We start from the raw sequence: 19,534 nt of genomic DNA, 5'->3' as shown, positions 1-19,534 counted from the left end.
TGCAATCCGATCTCCCCTGTTCCCATGTGGGCCATCCCTTCCCGCCCCCCAAGGCTCCCTACCCGGGGCACCAGCTTAACCCACCTGCTCTGAGTGGTTAGCTGGCCAAGTGTGCTCCTCTAACATGGAATTTATCTGCAGTTTCTGGGATGCTGGCACAACCTGCCTGCCTAGAATAGGCAAGGTCAGTAGGATGAGAGCCTTCTGGAGCTGCAGCAATAACAGGCCACAGTCCAGTCACGCATTAACCCCCAGAACCGCTCCCAAACCCAGCAGCAACAGTCCAGCCAGGAATTTGAAAGGCAGTGAGATGTTCCCACAAACAGGCCAGCCCTTTGGCAGATGGGGGCAGGAGGGCTAGGGCAGCACACAAACACAAGCTCTCATAAGGCCATAAAGAGCTTCTGTTTCCCGACATACTGCAACAGCGGGAAGGCGGAGGCAGGGAAAGCAGCAGTCCCGGGCCACGTGGCAGGTCAAACCACCGCCCAGTTTGCTGGCATCCTCCAAAGTTTAAATATGCTTTGAGCCAGCAGTGAATCATCCCTGGCAGGTAAGAATGATATTAATTTATGACATGCCAAGTGCATGCAGATCTTTTGGTGTCAGTCCAATGGTTTTAGCCTTATTAACACACGGCGACGCTCAGGTTGCAGCTGTGCACATTAAACTCTGGCAAGTGGCATTTTAAACAATGACAAACTTCAGAACAATCACTCCACACATGGAGCCAGGCCAGGCAAAACTGAAGGGTGGCAGAATAAAGGTCAAGGGGGGAACCTGTTTGTCTGGGAGAGAACAGGTGGCCTGCTTGGGTTGCTGCAGGGTCTTTAAACTGTCTGAAGGACACAGTCAGGGATCATTTTAACCCATTAAGCTGCTTAAGCCTTCCCTTACACTGGTTTGAACTTCGAGAAAGCATTAAATCTTAAACAGCTTGGTAATACATCTTTAGGAAAGCTCTCCCCTGTGCTTATGCATCCAGAGTGCACATGCTGCACTGTGGACAGGCACATCCTTCCCATAACAGCAGGACCCCTCTCGCAGCTGAGCCACATCCGAGCAGCTAAAACACAGAAAGCTCTAAAGTAAAGCCCTGCACCAGAGCAGAATGTCACACTGGGACACAGACAACAAGGGGAACATGTCCCCATCACCACTGTGCCACTCAGCAGGTCCAAGGACACTGTCAGAGAGAAAAACATCTCCTCACCAGCTCCTCCCTCACCAGCCTCGCATGGGACATGAGCGAACTGCGGCTGCCAAGACCTTGCGTTGTGCCCGTGGAACTCAAACCACATCCAGCAAGGAGGGCTGTGACAGACAGTGACTTCTGAGGATAGCTTCTTACCTTGACACCCAGGCAGAGCAAAGTCAGTCCAAACCATTCCAGCCAGCTGTGCTTGCACCAGAAAATAGGATGATGGAGACATAAAAGATGTTTTCACGGCAGGAAATGTAAATATTCCAAGCCATGTTTCAAAGCTGTACTTCTCAATTTGAAAAACATCAAAATAGATTTTTTTAAAGTGTCAAAAGCCAGATGCTTCAGAATAAAGCAGCAGAATAAGACCTGACATGTAACAATGTTTTCCAATGCAGTGCTTCCAAACCAGTTGTTTTCAGATTTTTTCATTTGCCCCCTCTCCACCCAATCTTATCCTTGCAAGCAGAATTTTTATTTTCCAAACAGGTACTTCCCAAAAGAAAGAATTTTGAGCAATAAATCAGATCTTGTTAAATAAATACTAGAATTTAGCGACAGATGAGATCTCATCCAAAACAGAACAGGATGTAAATTTATAAAGAAACAGTTCCCTCAGATTTAAATACCAGGTGTGTGGATATATTTATTCCCAAACGAAATTAATGGAATTAAATTCTTTCGTAACAAGGCACTTTTATTCTGGAATAGGAGCATCCACATATGAAATTAATCAAGAATAGCTAAAGCCACAGTAAGGTCTCAGGCTACTGACTCTTAAGTGAAAACAGTAAATTCATTCAGCCTCTTACAGTTTCTTCCTACATAACACACCAGATCCCCCTGGATAAATGTTCTGTAAGTAAACAACCAGTCCCAGCATGGCTGCAAACACCTCATGATAATACTTCAATGAGATGGACTGGAATCAATATTTTTCATCTTGGCAGCTTGGGGCCAGTGAGCAGGAGCTGGGCAGGGCTGGCAGCCAGCGTGACACCGGCGCAGCAGGGAGGGCAGCTGGCACAGCACTGACCTGGAAAGACATTTCTAGCTAGGAGGTATCAGTTCCGGCACCATCTGAGCCTCCTGGAAGGAGGTGGGAAAAAGGAGATAATTAAATAGAGGTTTTCAATTTGAACCTTCTCCCAAGTATCTTTATAGGGATCAGACAGAAGTTTGGCTACAGTTTAGACTGAGCTACTGGAGAAATGTGAGTCCCCATGTTTCATAATGGAGGCTTAAGAGACAGGATTAGATACTGCTAGATCTAAAAACCTGATACGACGTACTGATTTAATATACATTAATTAATTCAAGTTTGATATCCCTAAGTTCATCTGCAGCCAGAACAGAACACGTATTTGTGATCCAGATAATTGTGCAGAAATGTGATTAGGTGGTTTTGTCTGATGGAGCACAAACCTGTGTCACTGTGCAGGTAACAAACTGCTTTAATATTGGTCATTACAGGACCACAGCAAGGGTCTGTTTTCCAACCAGAGAATAGAACAACATTTTCTGGTCAGGAGTGAGGACCGAGGGAGGAAACAAGGGCTGTTATTTACAACTATACAGGCAGAGAAACACAAGAGGCATTACACTGTGAAGAGTAATGAGTGTGTCAGAAGTATAAAATCAATCTTAATTCTACAAAGATGTAAGACAACTCCCTATCGGGCAGTTACTCAGTTTTTATAGAAACAAAGATATAGAACAGCAAGGTGTGAATATAATTAATCTTGGCACTTTTAGACATGGGGTTCTCTGCTGCCTGGACAACTGTTTTTCATCCTACTTTAAAAGGAGCACTTACCTGGAATTCATATAGGAGACCTTGCCATCCCTATTCTAAGCCAGGCTTTCTGAAGAAAGTTATAGCTGTTTTTCTTGGTAATTCTTCTCTTCATTATCATCTACATTGATTCAGCTTTTTGCAAAATGAAATTGGAGAGTCAACAGAGACACGGCAAAAGCAAAGGCAGCCAAATTCAAGTCCATGCTCAGACTGCTTTGGAACTTCAGTGCCAGCAAAGCAATCGCAGTTATCACAAACTGACCTACAATATTCAGCCTGATTCTTCTAATTGGTTTAACAATAAAAATCAATGGTTAGAACTCTGTAGTATAAAGGAAACGTAGTAAGATTGAAATAATAGCTACACGTGCAGAATTTTAGGAGTTCAAAGCAGAAAAAAAAACCAGCACAGGGCATATTTGATACAATTAGTTAATATTCATCCCAGAAGAAACACTGGTTATCTTCTTAAATTTATTCTTTCATGAAATCTAGGCAATGTCGTCAGCATCTTCAGACCATACCTGCATTTTATGATGAATTATGAGTTCTCTTTCTCATTCCTAAACAGAATGTTAGTGTTCCCAGTGGACCCTACCTGCACCAAAATGGGATTTAACAATGCATTTTCTTGCTTTCTTAATAAAATAGCTTGATTTGCTGCTACAATAGTGCACTTACAGAACATTCATAGTGCTGATCAATAAACACAGTATTGCATTTTTTATCACAAGAAAGCTTCCTCAACACATCTTGAGAAAAAAAAAATTAACCCTCCCAATAACTTTGTGAGGTTCACAGCAAATGACAGCAGAACACCTTGGGGTGTCCTGTGCCAGGGCCAAGATTTGAATAATCCTGACAAGTCCCTCCCAGATCAGCATATTCTGTGATTTCATGGCCAGTCCTCATCACATGACCATAGTCATATTTAGCACCAGGACAGGGCTCCATGAGCGGCAGCTTTCTCTGGCAGAAAGAGCCAGTCAATATTTACATTCCCCATGAACATACAAAAGAGCATCAGGGTACTTGAGAAATTAGCCCTTGATTGCCACTTGGAAGGCATCATCAGAAAGTCAAATCACTTCAGCACTTCCAACAACAGAACAGCTTTCATTCTTGAGACTCCCGATCTCTCACAGATGTGTCAAGGTCTTTTCCTGGGAGCAGGAGATGTCTGAAGGGCATAATGGGTGCTGAAAGAGCCTGATGTGAGGGGTTTATTATTTAAAATGTGAAAAGATAAAAAAAAGCATATGGTCAGCTCTTGCTTTCTTTCTTGCTGAAGCAGCAGACAGAAATCTGATAGTCCTGAGCCAGCTACAGGGAATACTGGTAGGATTCTTCAGTGCAGGACAAAGAGAGTTCTGCTGTAATATTAAATGATTGCTGAAGTTGGGGGACACAGATTCAGTGGGTTCAACTCGGCTCTCGAGTTCCCAAAATGTCACCACATCAACAGTCCTACATCTTGGCTTAAAAGTCACAAAACATCCAGTGCCTTTCCAAGTGAGCTCTCAGCTCCTCTCATTTCCTGCATACAATAGCATTATTCAGTCACTGAAGTTTCCACTTAGCCTGCATTTATGCCAAGTACTTTTAATTGCAAAGGAAAAGGATGTTAAGATCTCCCATTTCTTCTTTCTAATTCATAAGGGACACATCAGTGGTTGGTAAAAGTTATAGGTTAAGGGTTGTTCTCCCATTTATTAAAGGACTCACATCCTCCTCCTGCTGCCAGGCAAGCAAAGGTAAGCTACCTCTATTGCAAGGGTAGGAAAAGTTACTTGTAAAATACAAAAAAGGTGAATCACGGTAAACTAACTGCCAAACACGCTTCAGGCAAGTCTGGACAGCACCTAAACCTGCAAGGTTTACAACTGATCTGAGTCACCTCGACCACCACAGGTCTTAGTGCAAAACGGTTAGTGAGTATTCACTCAAAACACTTACAGAAATCCAGACAGAATCCAGCTCAAAGAACTCATCACAACATGTAGAGCAGCAGCTTTGACCGAAGCAAAATGCTGCATAGCAAGGACTGGAACAACTGGAAAAACAGATGCTTAATTTCTACTTATTTTTGGCAGCCTTGTTCCTATGATATCTGTTAGATGAGGAAAAAAAGCTGCTGAATGGTGCTTAGTAAGAAAGCTATGAACCACAGCCTCATCTATGGATTATCAGGGTGGCAATACAGCTCTACTGAAACTTATTTTCCTTTTGATCAATCCGTAGAAGGGTCTCAAGCAACGTTCCCATATGGATTTTGTTCCTATTATGCAAGATCTGATGAACTACATTGTCTGAGACAAAGGGATTAAGTGAATTGAAGTGGTGTTTTGGGCTTGGGAGTGTTTTAAGTGTTTTCACCCCACCTCTTCAGCCTTGGGACAAGAGACTTATTAGCTAGTTATCATGCAAATGAACTGAAATGTAAATTAAGTGCTACATTCTAACATAGCTTAATAGTCCCAGGAGCAAGAATTTAGTTAATTTTAATGAACGGTAATTCTATCCAAAAATATAGTTTATTAACAAGCACATACAATAAATCGCACCACTAACTTTAAATAAACGATCTAGCAAGCTCACCTTCACACTAAGTGACATTTGGTTAATACAGAGCAAGAAAGCAATGCACATGTGCTTTCCACAGACACAGAATGGACTCAGTTGCAAACCAAATTCAAGTTCTAATCCAAAAAAGGGCACATAAAAGCAAAAGCAATGAAGACTTAACATGAACATTGCTATTTCTTTCCACCAGACCTTCGTTCTCTTACAAAATAGGTCTGTAATACAAAAAAGTAATAAAAACTCTGGATTCAATTTATTCAGCCTCTTCCATCACAAGTTAACTGTAACATTTTGCAACAACATGAGCAGTATTAAGAGGGAGGTGAAGAGGCAAAGATGGTTACATTTTGGAATTATGGAAGCGCAGCTACAGACAGAGCAGCAGCTGTGGATTCTGGTGTCGTCTCAGTTTTTGCAAGAAATACAAAGATAGTAACACACATTCTTCCCTCTCATCAATTAAAACTTGACCCAACGCCCACTGACATCAGAGCAGAAGTTCTTCTCTTATCAGTGGTACTCTGGTGGGGGCAAAGGAGCCTTTGAAAACCAGTTGTCCTCTCTAGTGACAGGTTTGTCACTCTCCAGTCTTCAGCTGGGCTGTGATGTCAGTAGAACCTGACACACTGCTACCACACGGGTGTTAGAACAGTCCTGTGCTCCCTTCATGCCAGAAGAAGGGATTCAGCAGAATTCGATCTGCAGGAATTGAAGCCAACTTGGCAATAAACAGCACCGCTCTGCTCAGAGCAACATCTCAACCTCACATCACAACCAAGTAAATAGAAGGTTTGTAACGAACCTTGGTAAGAGCCCAGGAGAAGCATCAAAACAGAAGAATACACATTTCTTTATATTTGACATTGCTTTCTGCATAGGAAAGTGCATTTCTAATCCTCTGAGGGATGATCAGGAAGGTTCCCAAGAACAGTGCTCCAAGTGTAACAGCATCCATGGCAAAACCACTCAAACAGGATTTTTAAACAAAGCCAGAGACTCCTCCATTTCCTTCATGGCAGAACAAAAAGCGACCTCTATATAGGGTTCGAATTTTATTAGCATGGTGCCTGTTATCACAACTTAGACAAAAATTATGCCTGTGATCCCTAATTATTACAGGAGTTAATCTTGGGAAAACTTTATAGCCGTATCAATGGGCTCAAGACTTACTTTATCTCATTCCCCTCCTGCACCTTGCTCTTTATAATGACTAGAAGAAAAACCCCAAAGCTTTTCCTGCTCCCACTGTTAAGATCTGCGACAAAAAATTTTTTTAAATGGCCATTTTTTTCAACTGCTGGAAACTGATTTTTTGTAGTACACAGAAAAAATTACCTCAGTGGGAACTAACCTGACAAACCAGAGCAAGCAATCAAAAATTACCCAGAAATAAACCCACTAAAGAGAAGTCCAAGCGTTGTGGCACCTTGAAAAACCAGTGATGCACAGTTCAATCAGCAACAAGCTCCCTCTCCCCTCTGCAATTTGCATAGCTGGCTCTCATGCTTGCTCGTTATGAAATACTCTTACAGCAGAACAACTTTAGAAAAATTTGGACAAGTGAGAATGGAGTTATTTTAATCTAGAAGAATATCACCCAGAGATATAGATGAATACAAACACTGTTCATATAAAAAACCCCAAAACATCAAATATGAGTTTAAGCTGCATTCTCAGTGTATATATTGGCTTTCCCCTTCTTTGTTTTATAAAAATAGGGTATGACATTTCAGCTTCAATTGCATGTTTAAGTCATTTATTTATTGAACATTCCATTCTTGAAATATCATCTATTAAAGTGTTAGATAAGATTCATCCTGCTTATAGAACAGGCTAAATTTCTTCTGAACTGCACTTGGAGATAATAATAAAGAGACTGATACAGACTCAATAAGAAATAATTAGATTATGGGAAGAAGAAAGAAAATAATAAATAAATAATTATAATAATAAAATCAAGCTTCACTCTTCCTATCTGACTCCTAATAAAACAAATGCTAATGTCTTTTAGGTGATCACAACAAGGTTTAACTCCAAAATAGTATTTACAGACTGAATTCAGATATAAACTGTGATTTCAAGTCTACAACTTGCTATAAAAAGAGGACAAAAACTTCCAAGAAAACATCTCCTTCAAAGACAGAGGAAGCCACAGTAAAAATAATACTGAAAATTCCTTATCAGAGTATCGTATAAAAATTAGTATTTGTAACACTACCATAGCTTTTACCATCTATTTTTTAAAAAAGTGGATTCTGTCCTACACTTGCACATTTCTGATACAGATATAACTGTACATGGGCAATTTACATCTCAGCTCTGAGGTACAGAAGGAAAAGGAAAAAGCTGAAGGTGGATTTTGCTGCCTCAGCAGTGAACCCTGTGGGGTTGCTGGGCCTGCTGGGATTCCAGCATGGAAACAAACCTGGGAGACGACACAGACAGAAATCCAGCAGCACCAAGGCTGCTTGGACATGGCTTTCCCCTACTCCAAAGCAGATTTAATAAATAGGATTTATTTTAGAAAGTTTCACAATTCTTAAACAGTAGATGATACTTGCATTCCTAAAGGATTAAGTTCTACATTTCTTAATGCTAATTCAACTCTCCAAAACCAACCCAATAAAACCAGGAAAGATTTTTACAAGTAACATGCACAACCTAAAAATTCCACCCTCAAAACTGCCTTTTTGGTACTCTTTTAAGCTCTTAAGATACTCTATTTATTGAAGAGATGCCAGGAAGCCTGCAGAGGGAACAAATGCTTCTTTGGCAACAGGAAAACATTTTAATGCCTCCTGCCTTCAAAGTACGCACACCTCACCACAACATATGCTAATATACTACCAAGTAAGTCTCTTTATCTTGCCATTTTTATAACAACTGTTTCATTCATATCTATTTCAGCTTGTAACTACCTACTGCACAGAGCAGCACACTGTGCTAAATCAACAAGTGGTTTATTACCTAAGAAATAGAAAGTAAAAAAACAACAAAAAATTGTATTAAAAAATATATTTAAAAAAAAGTCAAGAGGGGCTAATCACCTATAAACTGTTTCAGTATAAAATCAAAATGTTAAGTCACGTAGGCATTTTGGGCCTTTTTTCCATCCTTTGTTCTTTATTTAAAATGAACAAGATGTAACAAAAAGAGATTCCCACGAATATGATAGTGAGTGGAAATTTGCACCAAACCTGCCATTAATGTATGAAAACAAATGCCCCAGCCCTTCTGTGCAGATATCCATGTGTGCAAATATACCTGTGCATGGAGATACACACCTGCTCCTGGATTTCCAGCCTTCTCCAAGGCACACAATCCACTGACACACTTGGACAAATCAGCCAAATGCTGTATCTAGAAAAAGATCAAGACCGGCTCTTTGCAGATCTATAGTCTGCAACCGTAAAAATATAATAACTATAAAGATTTTCTATCATATTACTAGTTGGGTTTTTTCCAAGGGAAGTTGAAACTTAGAGTTGTCTTCTTCCTGAAGAACTCAAAGGAACAAAAGGAGACCTATTTCTGAAAATAAAAATCTCAAGCAATAAAAATAAAGAAAACACACCCTCAAACATGCTGGAGCAAGACCCCTTAGTATAGGCATCACTACCAGCCTTCACTGAAACAGGATCTTCAGTCTCCAGACATATCGTAGTTACTCCAATTAAATCACTGTGGTATTTAATGATACTAGAAAGAAAAACCTGCTTTTAGTATGTGGATTTAAATACCACAGAGAACTGTCAAAGACTTGGTATACAACTGGGATAACTCTGCTGGGGTAAACATTGAGATGAGAGGGAAAAAAATAAGGCAGAATTCTATGGAAAAGTCACTGGGATCCATCAAAGGTTTCTGCAGGCTTACAGCAATATGCTTGATTCCAGCTGTAGAGGGGAAGAGGATGGGGATGAATAAGTGAAAACTTGTTTGTCATAACTGAACTTCTTTCTCCTGTTAGAGGAATGCAACTGCCTCAAATGATGCAACGGGTCAACCTGAAATCAGGCACATTTGAAAAATACTGGAAATCCTGAAGTCAGAGCTCGTGAATGTGTTTGGTTTGTGTGCTGCCTCGGAGGAGAGAGAAGTTAATACTTTTAAAAGCTCGGTATTTACACTTCTGAGAAGTTCCTGCAGTTCATCCAGATTTGATAGGGCAGGGTTTAAGTGCCTAAAGAGTGTTCCTTACTGGGCACTTCTGCTGCTTTGGCACACGCACACACGGTATTCCAGTACCAATGGGACACAGCATCGAATGCAGCTTTACACTGGCAGCACTCCTGAGGAGGTGGAAATGTTTATCAACTCAGTAGGTCAAAAGTCTGCAGACACTGGGTGGAGCAGCAGTATGCCACAAAACTAACAGTTGTCCTCCTAGGAGAAAAAAAAAAAGGGGGGGGGGGGGAAACAGTTGTCAGAGTTGTCAGTAAAGATTAAAGCTCTTGGCTCCATCCCACACAATGTGCTGGTCTGTAAAATACAGGATTAGCCCATCTCCACAGTCCAGAAAAAGCACAGGTTCATTTGCTCTCTGTGAGGGCCTGACACCAAGGCAGGAAAATACTGCGGGTGTTCTCTCAAAACGTTCCTGGTTTCTATGCACTGGGTTTAGAGCAGCAGCGTGTGGTTTTTCTCTCTGAGCAGGGTGTGGCTGAGTGTCACAGCCAGCAGGTTTAGCAGCTGACAAGAAAATAGCTGGGCAGCCTCAGCCCTGCTCATGTGTTTCTTAAATTACTGCTTGTAGGCATGAAATGACTGAAGGCCAGTGTCCTCCCTGGTCAGCAGAATGAACAAGCAGATCTTCAGAAAGGATGAGTGACAGGCAGTGATGTCACACCGTGCCACGCGGTACAGCAGGGATGGCACTGTGCAAGTGGGATCCAAGCCTCACACCCTGCTCCTGGCCCCAGCCTGGCAAGGGCCGACATATCTGCCTTAAAAGTGTTCAGATCTATTCTTCACTAACCCAGAAATCACACTTTACCCAGTGCTCATGGCATCTGTGCTTTTTCAGATACAGAAATCCAGTCCAACACTTAACTCCCCTTTCCTCTAAGAGGATACAGAATGCGATACGGAAATCCAGGCAGGAGTTACTGGCATGGATGTGGCATGTGCTAATCAGTGCTGTTCAAACACCCAGGACTCCTACCCTGTGTGTTTTCATGGTCACTTTAAGCTCTTTAGAACAGAAACCCTGTACGTCACATCTTTCTAAAGCAGCTATCATACCTCCACAATTCCACATAATCTTACCATGTCAAGTGCACGAGCTATAGAGATAAGGATGACAGGCTGCCCTGTTTAGATCTCATTTACTGTGGATTTGCATCAAATGTCAGCTACTTAAGACTGGATTCATTAAAGGCATTTTGCACAACATAGTACATTCTTGCCTAAGGGAAGGAATGATAACTGTTTTTGAAACAAGTGAACACCACGCAGAAATAAGTATTTTTAATTATTATATTTTAGAATGTTAATATAGTGTTCTTCCAAAACAGTTCTAAAGTATGTTTTTGTGGAGTCTTAACTTTAATAATTCCTAAAGGTGTCTACTGATATCATCTATCATCCTGTAACTGTAACTTCTACAAAGAGCAGTGCTTAACAGTTAATTGTAAAGTAGTCCAAACTGTCACACTGTTGAATTATTTTGGGTAATATATTGATTTAGTGACCAGCAAGTAGTTTTCCATCTTTTTTTAGAAAATGATACTGTTGAATGTTTGAAAGAAGTTCTTTATAGCATGATTATAACATTTTATGCCACTAAGAATATTATGACTGTAATATGGAAGCAAATTATTTCACTCAACATGAAATCCACTGAATTTCAACATATGACTGCAGTGTAACAGAGTGGCAAATTGAAGTGTGCAATCTCTGCAATCAGAAAAGATGGCTTTTCCGAAATAGCATTCATGCAGCCCTCTGGCTGTTGCCCAGATTTGGCATACCTAAGTTTTTCATTTCATAAAGCTGAATTGCTTACAAATCAGATGCTTCTTAAGTCACAAACTCACAGCAAAACAGGCTGTGATACAGCTGTGTAAAACAGGTACCATCAACCTGAATCATCCATTAGTCTGTCTCATTAAAGATCTTCCTACTGAAAAGCAGTTTCTTGTTTTTATGGAAGATAGCTATCAAATCAATGGATTTCAGCAGAACAGGAACCAAGTGGTGTTTCAGCATTATATAGACACCAATAAGTAATCTCAAAAACATAACTTTTTAGAGCATTTGTCTTTTCTGCTCCCCACCTTCAGGTATATGCTTTGTAATTAATAGCTTGACTTTAATTCTCTAACAAGAACCTAACATCACCTTTCTTGCTTAACTCCAAGTAACTTAGCTTTAAACCTCCTTTATTATTTTTCAAACAGTACAAACTGAAATTTCTCAGATGATGCTTTTCCATTGCAGAAAGTGGATTCGTTGATATTATGGCTCATGGAAGGCTACTCAAGACTAGTAGGTATTAGGGAAAGAATCATTGCACAGCAATCACGGCTCACCTTAAAGGTATTATATATCTTTATCTACATGAGAGCAACATTCCCTAAACCATATCCCCGTTCTGAGTCCCTTCTATGACTGTACTGTCCAGCAGGTCAGGAAGTCTGTGTGGTCTTGTTTGCTTGACTTGTGAATCCTGCAGACACTTTCACAACTGCTACAACCATAAAATGGAAGTAGTATTAAAAACATGTATTGCTACAAAATGTATGGTCCTATGCAGAATGCTTCCACAGCATATCTCAAGTTAATTAGTGTGGAAATTAAAACAAGAGTATTTTACTGCAGAACATTTTAATTAAGCTCCAGATTTACAACTTTTCTCCATCTTTGATCCTGAAGCACTTTTTGTTTGGTGGTGGCAATCTGAAGTCAGGGTTGAGACCATCAGGGCAACTACTCGTGTTAGGTACCACTTCCTTTCCAGGGCACAGAAGTGCTGCACTACCACAAACAGGTCAATCCAATCCTAACCAAACCCCTTCCTGTCTTACACCAGGCTGAAACAAGCACATCTGAAGACCCTTTTAACAGTCTAACAGCAGTACTTTGGTTGACTCATGAATAAAGTATTTGTCAACTTATACATGCAATCACAGGCCAGGAATTTTGGATATGAAATGCTAAGTTAAAAAAAAGAAATCTAAGAATACGCTTTGTTCCATAAGGTGTTTTCTTCCTAATGAAACCCAGTGCAATTTCCTGTATAATTACCCTTGATGCAATCCTGCCATTGGAGTTTCCCTCAAGGGAAAGAGCTTTGGGTAGACAATGGTAAACATAGGCTGGCTGCAGCGGTGGCAATGTCCCAAGGGACAGTGCAGCAATTCCAAGAGGCTTTTGGGTAGTGAGATTGGAGTCAGAAAGTTTACATCTAGAGAAGAAAAGAAACAAAAAAAATATTTATAATAAAATGATTGCACGATAAAGTCAAACAGAACAAGCATGATCCATGAACAATTCAGAAAACAGCTGCCTCACATTCTTAAGGCTTTGTCAAAACAACGAGGTAATACAAATTACCACAATTAGAGCGAGGCACATGGTGCTTTCCATTTCTAAGTTCAAAAAGTTGAAGTTAAATATACAAGTTTACCATCTGTGGGCATAAGTTTAACAGGGCTAAAATACCCAGGTGAAAATATTATAGCTTGAGCAAATATTAAAAAGGATTAAAAGATCATGAAGGATTTTTAGACACAGATAATCTAGACAGATGTTTAGTAACTAATAACAATACAACATTTTGAAAAGGACATTGGTAGTATTTTACTAAAATATTTCAGCAACCAATGCAGCAGGATAGTTAACCTCACTACAAAGCCCAAACTCCACCATCAGCAAAAAGGGATCTTGCGATATTTGGAATTACTTGAAATTCAATCCAGCCCAGCATAATTCTCACAGGTCCAACCAAAGAGACCACTCTAAAAAGATCAATACATTCCTCATCTGTTAAGTGTTCCCTCACCGCCTACAAGATGCCATCATTTTCACCAAAAGAGACTAGGGTCATTTCCTGGGAAAGAGCCATCATTTTCCCAGGCCTGGCCCAAGCCACACAGTGTTTTATAAATTAAACCCCACATGCTAATCTCCATCTAGAAACTGAGAGACAGCCAAGACAGGTGAGTGAGTTTAGGTGCTGAGTAATCAAGACAAGATGCAGTACCTGATAAATGAGTTTTACGGAATCACACTGGTTTCAGCTTTCAAACACTGCAAGGTTGAACCCCAGACACAACGTACCACAACAGCCCCAAGGAGGGGACAAGCAGGACATTTGCGTCAGAAAGAAAAGGTCACACTCTGCAGCCAAGCAAGGATTGAGAAAAAGTAGTCCAGTCACTTCTGCCACTTCCCCAGCAGCCGCCAAGTATTTAACATCACTCTTGAAACTGCAAATTTAGGCAGTGACAGATGAAATCTGCTACTTTAACCATATGTGCCACCTGCTTCCCCAGCACAGCATTATCGTACACCTGTCTGACACAGGCACTGCTCCTGCCTCACTGAAATGGGGGTGTTGCTGGTGGTAATGACTACCGTCTTTAATAAGGTCACTCAGAATAGGACATATCCCCATATGTGTGTATATGGATATATAAATCCATCCTTTTCAGGTTCTGCATCTTGGCTGAAAATAGGTATAATCCTCACAGCCTTGTATAAAACCATTTACAAACCAGTCCTGAAACTGATTTTGCAATACCACCTTTCCATTCCCAACCAAACTTCACTGGCATCTTCAGGAACCACATTCACACAGTTGGGATTTCAGAAATTACGGTACAAGTCACAAGTGGGTGAGGAAAGACAGACCTCCTTGTACACATTTCCTGGCAAAGCAGTGAGGACTTACTCTAGTGACCAAGGTACAATAGACCCTTTCCATAACCCCTTCTAATCTTCCCACTGGTGCTCTCTACTCTTCACTTTCTCCTTTTGACTTTAAAGCTGAGAACTCCCAAGATAGCATCAACAGTGGGGAGTCACAACACATCCATATCTGAGAGGATCTGCAGGTTATCATCAGATATTGCTAACTCATGTGATTGCACGATGCAGAACCAGATGAGCCAAGGGCCACTTTAGAGCAGAGAGCCTGAACTGGGGCAGAACTAAAGCAGCTCAGCTGTCACACTGTGCTGAAATGGCTGAGGGCCGCTCGCATTTCTTTTGCCTTATGTATAACAAGTCTGTGAGTTTAGGAGTGTGCTGCCTGGCAAGGAGTTGCATTGTTGGCTGATGCATCTGATCTTGCCTCAGGAACTGTATTTCTCATCTCCTATTTCCATTAAAGAGTTTCTCCTGAAAAAAAAAAAGGGTCCCTCTTCATACAGGCTTCAAGTAAGAAACCATTTATAAGCACCACTTGACCTTAGAAATAGTCTTTGGAACTCTCATTTTTGATATTGGACATTTTTGTTCTAATGCAGCATTTCAAACATAATTTGATTAAATAAATCTTTTAAAATATGAATCCTTGTCCAAGCCTTTGAAGAACTGTTAGAAATGTTCCTATCACTGCCAGAAAACACTTTCACTCTTTTCTGTAATCTGAAGAATGCAGAAATTTCATACCTTTCAAAAACCTGTAGTAGGTGTTATAGAGGGTCCTCATGGCCAGTTCTTGCAAAGGCAGCACATGATCTGTTTCTGTCCCTATAGATTTCACCTCTGCTGGCAGGAACACAGTTAACTGGCCTGATGAAAAAGAGAGCAGTTTCACCTCTGAAACTTGAATTGGAGAACCACAACTAGAAGGACACAAGACATTTAGAAAGTGGTTAGAAAAAAAAATAATAAAAGTAACTTTATGGGGAAACCCAGATGACCAACCCACAGTAAGCCTGATACTGTTCTGCAGTGCAGCACCCCTCAGGGATTCCTAGCAGAGAGCAGTGCATGGTGGGGTTGACCTTTAAAGGTCCCTTTCCATACTATTCTATGATTCTGTTTCTACAGATTCCCACCTTCTGTGATGTGCTAGACATGGGACATTTGGCGGAATTACTCATCAAATAACATAAAGAAATGAGAACACAATCCCAAGGGGGTGAACCAAGTATGCTATGTGCCCATTACTTTGCCCAGTGACAATCTCCTTTAGCCTCTGAATGCCATTGTAGTAAATACTTTACTGAGGGGAGCCATTTCATACCCAACAGTTTTCCTTCTCGTGTCTTGGATCAACGAGCTGAAAACAATAATGGAATTACTCAACTATAACACATGAGGCAAATTCCAGCCACAAAAAAAATGTATTTTAAGTGCCACTGGGTGATTCTGTACTACACCTTTCCCCATCCCACAGAGCTCCCTTGGAGGGTATGGGGGGGAGGTGAAGGAAAAATAAAAACAACAGCCATGCTGTAGTGGGAGGATATCCTAGTAAGTCTGCTAGTCTTGCCCTTCCCAAATCATATATGGAAAGGGAAGGTTATTTGGATCCAAGGAGAGAAACTTAGCTTGTAGTAAAAATAATAACTCTATGTGATCCCTGTTGCAAGTGATCATACCAGAGAGACACGCATAGGAAAATTCTACTAAGAGGTTGGGGAAGTCAACAGGGGAATTGGAATTGTTTATGACAACTGAAATTTGAAGCCAAGAGCAACTTGTTGGGGCCAGTTCTAACAAATGGAACAGAAACACGAATTTGTCAGCCGTCCCAGACATTAGACCTAAAACAGAGGTAACCGCTCTCAACCTTATCAAATGTGAAAGAAATCTCATAGTACTTCTCTGACAACAGAGAATCTCATCTCTTCTGATTAAAGGAGAAATAGCCCAGAGAAACAACCAAGAAAGAGCAGCATTAAACAGCAAGTCAATAAGCCTCTTGCTACATATTTAATACTTTCCCACAACCCATTAGTGAGGTTAAAATATAACTGGGAATTCAGAGATCCAATATTCCAATTCCATATCCAATGAGTTAGTTATCACAAGAAATAAATCCATAATGTTGTATTTTCAAGCTGAATAACCCCTTACCAACCCCACTAAGGAAAAAAAAACCATAAACTCACTACAGTCTCTACAGTTCAGAGCTGGGACATTTGGTCTACTTTATGTAAAGGGTGAGGCTATTAATGCCCACACACAAAATCCATGGAGGTTAAAATCTGGAATAGAGGATGGTCTAAACAGCTGGGGAAGAAAATGAGCTGCAGAAGAAGCCTGGTGAATAAATAAGTGAGGAAAAAAAAGCTGGGACCACCTATTGGCTGACTTCAACAAGACTGACAGATCCCTAACTGGGGACTATGAAATCCAATCTGCAAAAAATAAGATCAAAATTTATTTTGAGTACTGAGATCATCACCTCTCATATAAAAGACTTTTTTCAGTCAGTCTGACTGCAGGATGCCCAGACAGAGATTCAATACTTACACAAGGCAATTTATATTCTATTTTCAGAAATCAAGCTTTATGTTAGTAACAGCAGCTTGTCAGATTTTATTCTCCAGTGGAGGACCAGACAGAGCACTAAAGCCTGATCTTCAACTCTTGCCTGACCCATGAAACCTTAGCCTGGTTACTAATGCTTTCCTTGGAAAGAACACAGAAATTCTTCACATGACCATTATTACACAATTTTAAAGTCTCTCAGCACATTATCAGATAAAACCTTTAGTTTCTTAATAATATGTATGTGCTCTTCCCACACTTAAATTTTTTCTTAAAATAATCTGTGATGTTTCAAGACAGTTTGACAACAAAGACAAGGATCTGTTTGGTGCAAAAATATTATTTTTCTTACTAAAAATTATATTCTTTTACTATTCATTACTAAGGAAGAAAATAACTTTCATTCCACAGAAGCATTACAAGAATCGATTTTCGTCGCAACACTTGCAACTCTTTAGTCTCTTCTATACTAGATTTTTAAGACTAGATTCTATAATTCTGTACTAGATGTATAATATCAGAGATACTAGCAGGTGGTCTCACCAGCACTGTACATGTAAGAACAGCAAAAAGAACTGGTAGGATCTTCACAAAGGTCAGTGCAAAGATAAAATTATTTTAACTGAGTATAAAATGAAAACTTAAAAAAAAAAAAAAAAAAAAAAGAGACATGGTTGGTTGTATAAAACCACCTGAAATAGGCAGGACAGTTGGACCTAACTTGATGGACCATATCCTGCATTATCATTAATGTTTTTGGTAACAATCAATACAATTCTGTTAAATTTAAGGTCAAATTTAATGTCTGTCTAACAATTTACAATCAGTTCTGAAAGAAAAAACAGCTAGAATTTATCTCTCCTGAAAACCAAAATTAGTAAAAGCTTGCAAGTCACACAGTTTCAGCAGAACTGTAATCCAACTGCAAGTATTTTAAATATCACCAACCAGCTGACACGGGAATATTAGAAAAACCTTAAAATGCCAAGACTCAGCATCTCCCATATTGCAGCAGAGTGCAGGCTGTAGAGAGAGAATTTATATTTAATGCAAGATCTGCTGAGAGTGAGCATACCAGAAATTTATAATTAGATGGTAATGGGGACAATCCTCTTCTGATCAGTTTTACACCAGTAAGGCTCCACTCATCAGGGGCGCTGATCCTAATTTATGCCAGTGTCAGGGCAGAAAGAATTAAGCCAGTGTCCTACACAGACCACTTTTTTCTTGCATCCTAACCACAAACATGAGACAGCCGAGGATATTTTTAAAATCCACATGTAAAAATAAACCTGTCAATCCGTAACTCCTAAAAAAATCACTTTAGTTAGTAGGTACCAAGACCTACAAGAAGCTAGTACTGGGATTAAAATGAGTGAAGGAGGTGCACATGACTTCTCAAGATATAGCCACAAGTTACAGAAATGTGATCACTTAGAAACAAAGAGATGCTTCAATATATTAAAAATTATTTTGTTCTTTAGTTCTGGAAACTTCGTGAAGCCTACACTTTTGGCCAACTTTTATATTCAGCTCTAGGCCTTACATTATTATTACAAATTCTTTCAGAGTAACTTCATTGTTATGCCTTAATACTAAAGTAGTCAAAAGTTAGCAATTAACACAGAAGATTTATTACAAAAATAGAAATGTGAGCTGGAGTAATCCCCTCCAAGTAATACCAGCTCTGAACAATCACAGACACAAAAAAAATAACCAGTTGTATCATACAGGAGAATTTTTACAAGGACAGGTACACAAGACATCTCAATTAATTCATACCTACCCACTGCAACCAATGACTTTATTATACAGATAAGATGGTAGGCCTTTCAGGTGAATATTGTTATCCACATAAACATACTGGAGCTCTCGAGAACGACCTAAATCTGGGTTTAGAAAACAAGAAAAGTCAAGGAGAGAAGGGATGACATAGTGACAATTACAAGCAAAGCAATTCTCTTTAATTATAAATAAGCTAATCAGACTCAATGTAAGCAAACATAAATTAGTACTTCTCAGCTGTAAAATTTTAGCCAATGGTTTTCTTATAGATGAGCTGAAAAGCTGTTTAGAAGCAAGCATTTCAAATTACTGAAACAAAACAAAGCCCCCTTTCAGAAGCCCTGAAAATCCCATTATAAATAATTAAATTTTAACATTGACAAACTCTGAAGTCAGTTTGAAGAAGCAAAGGGACAATTGATTTCAAATCCTCAGTGCATACTTCAAGTTCACAAGGTCAAACCTGCTTTCATTAACTGGTCTCACATCACTGAAATCACAGCTTCTCTATCTTTGGGAAAGTGGGCAAGACAGACACAAGAACGTGCTCTGTCCCCCTCTTTCTCTTCTCCAAGGAGGGATCCTTGCTGGGATTCATTAGCCTTAACCAAATACAAGTGCAGTCATTCAGAAACGAGTCCGTGTGATGCAGTGAATTACAGAGCCCAAGAAAACAGAAAGCATTGAACTGCAGAATGTTAGACATCAAAAGT

General features: G+C 39.9%; 1 protein-coding gene across 6 annotated transcripts in view; it reads right to left on the bottom strand.

Moving 5' to 3' along the window:
• Positions 1-5,477: 5,477 nt before the first annotated feature.
• The window catches only part of LRRC28 (leucine rich repeat containing 28), a 51,603-nt gene continuing 37,546 nt past the window's right edge, over positions 5,478-19,534 (bottom strand). For all 6 annotated transcript variants that reach the window (XM_032122594.1, XM_032122595.1, XM_032122597.1 and 3 more), the window contains 4 exons: positions 18,823-18,925; positions 15,204-15,379; positions 12,834-12,993; positions 5,478-9,971 (listed from right to left, as the gene is read on the bottom strand). In XM_032122594.1, coding sequence (XP_031978485.1) covers positions 9,899-9,971; positions 12,834-12,993; positions 15,204-15,379; positions 18,823-18,925 — 512 coding nt within the window. In that variant the 3' untranslated portion in view covers positions 5,478-9,898. The remainder of the gene's footprint in view (positions 9,972-12,833; positions 12,994-15,203; positions 15,380-18,822; positions 18,926-19,534) is intronic.

This window comes from Corvus moneduloides, chromosome 13 (assembly GCF_009650955.1).
Source record: "Corvus moneduloides isolate bCorMon1 chromosome 13, bCorMon1.pri, whole genome shotgun sequence".
Taxonomy (NCBI): Eukaryota; Metazoa; Chordata; class Aves; order Passeriformes; family Corvidae; genus Corvus; species Corvus moneduloides.
This window is presented reverse-complemented; position numbering and strand designations above follow the sequence as displayed.